The following is a 10,796-nucleotide window of genomic DNA, read 5'->3' as shown; positions in this document are numbered from 1 at the left end:
TTTTTAATCTGTGGTAACATTTTCAGATTTTGTGGATAAGTACTTACTTTCTATGCAGCTGTTTATTAAAATATGAAATGAAGTTAGTACACCTAACGTTATTTTTATTAAAATGTTGTATTTAAAGAGTTAATAACGAAAATAAAATTAGTTTTTCGATTCAAATTACGAGCTTTCGAAATGCACCTTGGTGAAATGTTTGCAATATTGTCCCGTGATGTCACACACGCAGTAAATTCATAATTCGAATGGCTGTGCTGTAGTACTACTGTGCATGTACCGTGATATCACATGCTTTTCACTAGTTTTCAGTTTCATTACACATGAACTACGATATTTATGTCGGGCAGATTGTAAAAGATTCATTAAGGCGATGCACTACGTCGTGTAATATTTTAAATTGAGCCGCTATCAATAACAACCCTTACGTAGATGGCGATAAGGTTTAAATTCCCGTTTAACACCATCAGCCTGTTTTGATTTATGCAAGAAAAAAACATGGCCAAAAAGTGCCTTTTATTTTATTTTGTGGATGTTCAGCCATAAATATTTAATTTTTTTTCGATCATTTTATAAATAACTTAATTTGCCACATTATAAAATAAAATCATAACTGAAAATGGGTTTGTAAGTAGGAGATTTTGAACTTTAAAGCAGTTTTCATAGGCCTTACACATTATTTTTTTCTGGGCTTATAAAAAGACTTATCTAAAAAATACTCGATTATTTCAAAGGCAAAGATGTATTCTACTCGCAGTATTTAATTAAAGCATCTGAAACATTTCTAGGCGACCAAATTTTCAAACCAAAAACACATTTTTTTGCATTACTACGTATGGCATCGCCTTAAAGTTCCATTTTTTGTCAATGTTCAAAATTTTGTGTGTTTGACAGCTCAGCGACCATGTTTTCTGAAGGTTAGAAAATATGTGTAAATTATTTAAATAATTTTTTGCAAATTAATCGTGCAGTGGATTTCGGCAACTTCATCTTATTTAATTATTGTTTTCTTAACTTTAGTGAATAAAATTGTTCCCATTTAAAAGCTAGTTTAAGAATATTTAATCTGTGATCTTATTCAAAATACAAGTTGATCAATTTATAGTTTATTGGCGCGTTGAGATTATCAGTTAATTACAATAATTCCTGCCTAATACGCAACATATTTAGAAAAGAAATGAACGATTAGTCAAGAAAGGTAATATTAAAACTTAATTACTGTAAAATATAATGTATCCATTTAAATTGTATTTTTGGGTCTGCATCACAGGTTATCGTTTTTGTTAATAAAATGAAAACATTACCCTGTAGAAATCTCAAAGTGGCAAGACAATTGCATCGCTTTCGATTTTGTAATTTTAGTACTAAACTGCCACGCATCGCGTAAGGTCGTATGCTATCTCTAAGTAAATTTCATTAAAAAAGACCTTGTGTGTGATGAGAAATTGTTTTCATTACTCGGAAAATACTAATATGTAAAAGCCAAGAAATAAGATTTCATTTGTAAATACATAGAAATTATTTTATTATACAAAATACAATTATTTAGATTGTTTCCCGAAGATTTTCAGCACCTTTTAGCGATTTGTAATCAGGAAACAACGTAGCAACACATAGCAGTAGGTTGTTTCATACAGTATCCCGTGTTCGCCTTATATTGTAAGCGAGTAGCGTGCTTGTTATCTTAGTCACACCCGTGATGTAGAATGTAGTATTCAATGCAAAAACGAAAACGCCGCACGCTATAGTTTATTTCGTTTATACGCACATATTCTTTGTCATACATGAACAACTTTTGAATTTAGAATTTACTGGAAACATTAGAGTGTTTATTCCTTACTTGCCACATTTTATCTTGATTTTGTGAGACAATAACGAGTCTAGTTGTATTGTAACATCATTGCATGTACATGTTTTATTTACTTCACTGTTTACTCATTATTCTCATATCATGTTTTTTTCACAAACACTAGGTCTGATAGTTAATAGTAAGATAAAAAATAATCTTGCTGCAATTGTTTAAAAGATTTTAAATGGCAACACCTAGATGACTCGTAGAAAAAAATTATAAGTTTAAAAAAGCAGGTCAAGTACACATTTTTAAATTTAACTAAACGTGTTCAGAAATTAGTGATAGTTTCCGAAAGGAGATGATTCTAACACAATTTTAAGATATTTATTTAAAAAATTATTTGACAATGCGAGAAAGATAATTTATATGGAAAGAAGATTTTTTTGAATTTCTGAAATGTATGTATCATTTATTAGATGTTAAATCAAATTAAAACAAAATCTAATTCACAGATAAAAATTATAAATTTAAGAAACGTAAAAAAAAAAAATTTAGTTATGATTTTTTCACTAATTGTTAGTTGAATGTGAAGAACAAACTTCAAAGATAAAGGGAGGAGCTTAGTGTTACCATAGTAATGAAAAACAATTGTTACAATTGAACAAATTTTTAGAAGCCGTAGGTCCTTTTCCCTCCAAAAAAAATATTAAAAGAATCTTGCTTTTGTTTAGTCTTCAATCTGTCATTCTTATTCTTGCGTTCTCTTCTTTCAAAAGTTGACTAACATCAGGGTGACTTATGCATTAAACTAACGCTGCGTTTTGGGTGGGAGAAGTCCATGCGAACGCGATTTCATTCCACATTTTGGAACTATTTCAAATTCAAATTAATTGAAATCACCTTCGCATGTCCACATAAAACGAAGATCAGGCTCAAGCAAAGGATACACCGTCACCCCCAGGGCTTAATACACTTAAAAAAAAAACTATCCATTTTTTATTGTAAATGTATTGCATTAAACCTTAGGAGTCCGCAAGAATATTCAATAAATAAAAATATATTTTTGTTAAGGCCATCGCGAAGACAATACCCTACTTGATAAAGTGACATTTTTATTTTCGTGTTTAACAAACCCGGTCGAAGTAATATCCAAAGGCAAAATGAATGAATAAGGTCGACTCTGCAATTGCAGTGCTTTGTCACGTGCGTGGGCACAATTCTGCAACACCTAAGGGTTAATAAGGTCACTTAGCTTGCCACACTGAACTTTGCAGAAGACAAAAGCAGGAACTAACTAATAAATTTACTGTTTTTTAAACTAATAGATTTTCGATATTCAAAATATCTACAGGGGCGGCCATCCAAAGTTAATTGTGTCCGCCTGCAAATTCATTGCTTCTTGTAGTTATCTTTGTGAGAAGTAAGCAATAATTTATAAAAGATTTTTGATGTGCCTAAATAAGGGTTATTATAATAATTAACATGCACAGTATGTACATAATTAAAGTTAAATAGTTGATTTCAATAACTTTAATATTGTTGATAAAGTTATGTTTCTTGTATTATAATCAATATTATCATAATGTATTATATCTGTAAATTAATATATGAAGTATGTATAAATAATGTATTTAATCTTATCAGTTTTGTAAAGTAAATTTAATAAATAAAAAATATATGTTTATTGATTAAAATGCACGACTTTTTAACTTTAAACCAATAATTGTACCTACAGTCAATGTATAAGATTACAATAATAAATCATTATTATTGCCAATTCTAATTTGCGACTTTCAAAATCCCCTTGTAGTTTTAGAATGATTATTTTCATAGAAGACATCTTAATAACAAGTCTCTTATTTTCCATTGAAGAGAAAGGGATGTAAATAACATTGTTTATACATCTACATAATATGATCAACAACCATATCAAAATTTCATATTTCTGCCAGTGAGTTGGAGCTGGAAAGTCGAGTGAAGTATTTTTAGCACAAAAAGGGCAAAGAGGAGTATACGAAATAAGTTTATTTTAATAAGAATGATTTTAGCTTTTACATTAATAAATGTCAACTTTTATATGTCGTAGTTGTATCACAGTAGTTGACCATCTAGTCAATATAATACTACTGCGGAAAGTACTGTTACATCCTTTTAACTTGGCCGATTAGCCGAAATACCTAAACGAACGGAGTTCATACTCGGCCAAATCAGGATAGAAGTGCCAGCCGATTGGAAGAAAAATGTATATCGAACAGGGTCCGGGCATGGCCTGGAAAGTGTTAATAATGAGTGGCACTGGAATTTTTCATTTTGACAGCCTTTCCGTGTACAACTTATTACTGTATTTTTTGCTAGCCACTTTGAGATCTGTGAAACAAGTCTATAAGGTTTGTAATGTCATTAGTCTAAACAAACTTTCATTACTTTTGTTATATTAAACAATAATAAATTAAAGAATGAAATTCATTAAAATACAAATAGGGGGTACCTACACCTTTCATTGCAATATTTTGGCATTTATTTGAGTCCCAAATATTCTGGTATTTCTGTCCTATCTCATATTAAAATCAGCAAAAAAGATCTTCTTTCCTGCTTTCCAAATTATCTTCTTCCTTAAATGTTAGCGTACTCACAACTAATCGAAGGCTTTGTAGTTTGCACAAGTGCAGTTCTGTAGAGTTATTCCGGCCTACATGGTTAAGATTGCCCTGATGATAGCCAACCTCCAGCTAGAAGAGGGCACCAGAAAAAAGAAGTTCAGTTCATAAAGTGTACCATCACAAACGACAGTTGAATCCAGGATATCACGACTTCATGTCAACAGTATGTACAGTTGATGATATAAATGAAATGAAGAATTTAATTGTTAGAAACAACATTTACTTTAATTTTTGTAACTAAAATATACATACATAGACAATATTCTTAGTTCTTAGGTAATATTTAATATCTTCTATCTCGTTCTCTCCGTCTTTGGTCACCTTCGTACCTATCTCCCCTGGTGTCCACGGGCGGCCTGTGGTATCTTTCTCTGTCTCTGTCCCCCCTGTTATGGCGCCTATCTCTCTCCTTCTCCCTCAGCCTGTCTCTGCTCCGCGAACGCTCCCGCTTTCGGTCTTTCTCTTCTTTTCGGTCGGAACGTCTATCTCGTTCCTTTTCTCGGGATCTGAAAGAAAAAAATATTAATAAAATCAATTGAATTAATCAAGTAGGTTCAATTCAAAGATTTGAAAGAATCGTATTTCCAATACAAAGATTTTTTTATTTAATATAGATATATGCAAGTGGGTACAGTGGTGTTACATATATAAATTACATATTGGTAAAAACATGTATATTTAATCTCAAGCTCACCAAAGAAGACACTGGTTCTTGTGCTTGGTGAGTGAGTTACACAAATTATAAGGAAAATAGAATAATATTATGCAATCGATATATAATAGGAACAATTGAAACTTCTGGATCATCTATATGTATAGGTGTACATATATAGGATTCTGTTACATACTAAATATTGAGCGATTAAGAGAGTAATTAGAAACATCTAAATAAAGTACAGATGAATATAGACTGATAATAAATATAAAGAAAGGGAAAAACAGGCAAGATATTTTTTAGTTTTGCCCCATAGAACACAATTCGGAATAGAAAGGATGCTGTTGGTATTCACCAATAACTGACAAAATCTGTCAATTTGGTGAATTCCATTAAACTTTCCAACCAAATTTAAAAAAACAGAAAACTTTTACAAACAACTGCCGTTTATAAAAGGCATTTAAAAAAAAAAAAAAAACAATCTTTTGATTCAACTTAATGACAACAATGAACGACTTTTTGTGATATTTAATATTAATTCTGTGAATATTAATACATGTGTAAAATCCTTTATGTTTGACATAATTTCATCAGAGGTGGATATGGTATGGTGGATATACGGTGAATGGATTGCGCTATCGAGAGATGATTAATGATTTTTTATGCCCGGAATTGGATGGTATTGATCTGGACGTTTACTTTCAACAAGACGGCGCTACGTGCCACACAAGCAACAAAACCATTGATCTTTTACGATTGAATATCAAAATAACACCTCTTATTGGAAAACCCTGTATATATTTTTTCTTTATATAAATAATAAAAAGCCAGGGTTATCTCATATAATATGTATGACGTATTTATATCACCCTGTATTTTTTTATTTACATAATTTGACAGTGATTCTGATCGCAGGTGTGTAAGATATTTTTACAATCCATTAGCATTAATTATTTTTACACTTTCGTACCTAATTTCGAACTAGGTGGACCCTGCATTTATAGCCCCTGATTAAGAGATTTTTTAGGTGGGCAGTACCTACCTATTGAACCTCACATCGATTAGCTTCCACAATGTTATGTCAAATGTAAAGGATTATACTATATGTGTATTTAATATATACGAAGACAATATTAAAGTCACTATTTTCAGTAAATGCAAAAAGTCGTTCATTATTGTCATTAGGTTGAATCAAAAGGTTGTTTTTTAAAAAAATGCGGATAAACTTGTTCAATTCCGCCTCGCGCTAAATACATAAAATTTATTAATAGCACTTGGTTTCGAATTAATTTCTACAAGAAACAACTATTTATGTCAGGGGAAATTGTAAAAGTTCAATTATGTTTTCAATCAAAGTTAGGTTTGAAGGTTAGGAAATACGCTTGAATTATTAAAATGATTTAAACCAACAACTCAAAAACCTATATTTTGTGCATGTTTATATCTCCCCCGACTTAAATAATTGTCTCCACTAGATATTAAGTTCAAATCAAGTAATTTTTTAAAAGAGCTATTGAATTTCGACAACTTTACCAAAATGCGTATTAAAAACGGTAGTTGTAAGTAAAAGTTTAGGTAATTATTTACCTACGACTACCGTTTGAGAAAATATTCCGTACATGTTAGGTTAGGTTGGATTAGGTAGAATTAAATCACAAACCAGTCTATACAAACCTAGCGTAGCCCACAAACTACTTGAAAACTGGGATATAACTCTAAAGGGGACGCGAGCAGGCGTTACTAAAGGGGCAATTTTTTGTAGTAGTAAAAACGGTAGTCGTAGGTAAATATTTACCAAAGTTTACCAAAAGTATATATCGTGACCCAATCTAATAACCTATTTTTGTTGGAAAAATGTTTATTTTATGTTATGATTTGGGTTGACTGTAAATAAATACCATTTCAAAATATACATTGCAATTCAAATTGTACCTGTGCCTTCTGTCTCGGTCTTTATCCCTCGTTCTATTCATCTTTTCCTCTGTCTTGGCGGGTTTATGATTCTCCTTTCTGTCTGTGATATCCTTTTCATCTTCAGACTGGACGTCTTCCATGTCATCTTCCAAAGCTGAAACCTTTGCCTCCAATTCATTATTTTCTTCCAAAACATGTCGCTTTTGTATCCTCGGCAATATTATATCACATAGACGTTCTTCCCTCACTAATTCATCAATAAACTCATCCATGTGAAGCAGTTCGAAGTTAGCATCTCTCTTTTGACGGCGGAGTTTTCTGTTGTCATTATAAAGCGGTTCCAAATACTTATAGCAATCCGTCGAGCTTCCAGTTAGACGCATGTAGAAGGCACCCAAGGCACGGACATATTTGAACTCTTCATTTTTAATAAATTCGACAACGATCTCTTTTTCAGGTTGTATTTGTAGCATTTTCAAAATAAGACACAGAAACGGCGTGGGGTGAATGTGACCGCCGTGTACTCCGCCGATGAAGCGTAATTCCATGGCTTTGTCCACCAAAAGCTCCGAAGTAAGGGCGAAGCATTGTTCCTTCCAAAACTTGCAGTCATAAATTCTTGATCTGATGATCTTTTCTATAAGATATTGCGGATTTGTTCCGCGGACGGACTTCGCGTCTTTCACCGTCCGATTCGCCATTTTTTCCTATTTGACAGGTGTAGTGTCATAGACAGTTTAGAGGTGTTGTATTAGTATTGCCATGGTAAAAATACAACATGTTGAGGTAGGTACTTGTATAAATCTTATACTATGGCTATTATTTTCGGCTTTTCGTAATAATTATTAGGGTACATTGACGTGTGGATAAATGGTTTATTTATGTGTGGATCATAAATTGACAAACTTAACCATATAGTCATTGGAGAAAACAAAAGGCGAATAGATACCTACGATCCGACTTTCAGAGCCCAACATGTTGAACCGCCAACCGAATTATTATTATTCCGACTACCCGAAAAACGGTTTGCCTATACACGATCCGACTTGCAGAAACCCGACATGTTGGGTTTTGCAAGTTGGATCATGTGGAAGGCCTTTTTATTTGAACCAATAAAAACATTCTGTACTATGCAACATCATCTTCTTGTAACCAAAAATAGCTAAACATCACTTTTCTTTTTTATATTATGGTAATGTATAGATTCTATGTCCACAAACTGTAAAATTCACCCGCCATAACACAGGGTCATCCCTAGCATTGAGGGTGAAATATCACAAAAAATCACATGTAGTCTTCTCTAAATCATGTATCAATAAAAATAAAATAAATAAATATGTATTTTGATGGATGGTGCAGGTGTGGAACTATGTGGAACATATAAATTAATAATTTGTACAGCCCATATAAAAACCACACAACTGCACTAAAAAACACTACATAATGTATTTATAATTTTTTTAATAACTTCATACTACTCATAATATAAATGCAATGACATTACAATACATCTAGATTTGTTATTGTCTCACAAAATTAAGATATCATGTGTGACAAAGATAGACATTAAAAAAACATGTGTGTATGAATGAAATAAACGATAGGACCAGACAGCGTTTGGGTATTCAAAAGATGCATAGAATAGTGCTGGCCTCAGCGCCTGACGGATTTTGAGGTGTCAAGTGATCAACTCAGTGCCGTGCCATAATAGAGCAACAACAGTTTGCAAATGGCTCGCGATTGCTGTTGATAATCATTGGTACTGCTGATTTGTATGTTGTTTTACCACAAGCATATAAATAAACAGAGTGATTATACAGTTTATTTATTTAGTTTATTTAGCAACAGCAGTGACTACTTATTTTGTTGCAAGTCCAGACTTGTACTCTAGTCGGCCTTGCATTTTCTCCAACGACGCATAAAATCTTCAAGCGGGAAACAATTGCATTATTTACAATAATCGATAATAATAAGTCATTTGCGTGTATTTGAAAATGAAATGTTATTCCTTGGCTAGTGTCAGTTACTCATTGCACACGAGGGCTTTTGGCAGTTTTTCAAGGCAATTTACTTAGAGGTAGCACACAACCTTACGCAACGCGTGACGGTTTAATACTAAAAAAAAAATTTTCGACTGACCTTTTTCTGACATCTCCCTCACCTGAAAATCTTAGTGCATAGAAGTGCTCTATCTCACCGTGGTCATGTCCATAAAGCCCTTAAAAATATATTTTGTATGATACTAAGCGCGGAGTCAGACACAATAGTGTTTACCTCCTTTGTCTTTAAGGCGAAGAGAAAGAAATAATATCTTTTTCGGTCAAAGTTTAAAGTAACCCATGCTAGGTACATACAGGAGCCCTTCATTTAGGAGCTAGATGGCACTAGACCCGCTAAGATTACGGATTACGAATCGCCGCAAATATTTAAACTTCATTTATAATTAGGTAGTTTGTTGAATCCAATTTTTAATTAAAGCAGCATATTTTTAGGGGGTATGGTCCAAATGACCTCCTTACAAGAGCTGCCACTGGTCAGATGTCATAATCCCGATTAGTGGTGAACAGGTTAATAATATGCAAGTGGATTTTTTTGTAACAAATTAAATACTGTGATTTTAAAAACATAATCACAAAGTGTTTTCGGTCGAATGGGATATGCAAATAAAAACATAATTTTAAAATGCATACCTACTTTATTACATCATTACACAAATATATAATATGGTAGCATTTTACATGGCGAATTGGCTACACACTAACATTATAAATTTAATCTAAAGATTGGAATATTATTATAATATGTATTATTTGAGTTGAGTAATTTCAAAGGCGGCAATCTTTTGTTATTATTTTTTTCAGCAGATCAAAAAAAATCAGAATACTTATTGATTTTTATCGTATAATTTTATTTATTTATTAATAAAACTTTTGTACACAACATAATAATTAGGTTTATAATGGGTCATTTTGTTTCTTACGTTTTATACTGATTTTCCATTTAAAGCTTGTGTATCAAAGAGGAGTGTACATTTGGAAAAAAATATCAGTTTAATTATATATTACAGTGCAAGCATTGTTTTGTGAAAAACATAGTATACATTTAGTGAAAATTTCTGTTTGAATTAAGATTTTTTTAAAGGTATATATAGTTATGGTTACATCGTAAACATGATTATGGAATTAAATAACAAATATTTTTACATATTTAGAGAGAAAAAAAATGATCGTTCAAGATAAAAAGAATAATACAGGATTGTTTGTACGATTTTCAGGTGGGAATAGGGTAAGATTCATTAGATTAGATTCCAATATTTGTACATATTTTACCAATAATGCTTCTGATTTCATCTGGTAATTTATTTTAAAAACCTTTTCCTTGGAGTGTATAATGGTGTCGGGCAAAATGAGTGTTTAGTTTAGGGAATTCAAATATATATTTGAGTCTAGTACGATTTTCAGATATGAATGAGTATTTATCTTTTTATTTTATAATTTGTAATTAGAATTGTAGTATGTATATTTATCTCTGGTTCATTTAAAGGTTTTTTTTAATATTATTTTTAAGTAATTGGTAGAGCACCTGAACGGCAATCAGAAGGCTGCGGGTTCAATTCCCGTTGGCGGCATGTAGTTTTTCTTGGAAGATTTTTTCAATTTGTATAGGTGTTTCAGGCTAATAATGTTATCCTTTGTGCTATGCATAAAAAACCTTGTCTCGTAAACATTAGTTTATCATTAAAAATTATAGTTTTTTTTGTAATTTTGTCCACAGA

The 10,796-nt window shown here is 31.9% G+C and overlaps 1 protein-coding gene across 1 annotated transcript; it reads right to left on the bottom strand.

The window, feature by feature from the left end:
• Positions 1-4,260: 4,260 nt before the first annotated feature.
• On the bottom strand, positions 4,261-7,738 carry Prp38 (pre-mRNA processing factor 38). Its single transcript, XM_089646370.1, has 2 exons — positions 7,040-7,738; positions 4,261-4,958 (listed from the first exon to the last, which is right to left on the bottom strand). Exons 1-2 carry the CDS (start codon positions 7,720-7,722, stop codon positions 4,736-4,738), a joined length of 906 nt encoding a protein of 301 aa, XP_089502496.1. The 5' UTR covers positions 7,723-7,738; the 3' UTR covers positions 4,261-4,735.
• Between the last annotated feature and the right edge of the window lie 3,058 nt (positions 7,739-10,796).

The sequence above is a fragment of the Hesperophylax consimilis genome, chromosome 24, assembly GCF_061612785.1.
Source record: "Hesperophylax consimilis isolate HC1 chromosome 24, BYU_Hcon_1.0, whole genome shotgun sequence".
NCBI lineage: Eukaryota > Metazoa > Arthropoda > Insecta > Trichoptera > Limnephilidae > Hesperophylax > Hesperophylax consimilis.
The sequence above is the reverse complement of the archived record's forward strand: the minus strand, read 5'-3'. Positions and strand labels throughout refer to the sequence as shown.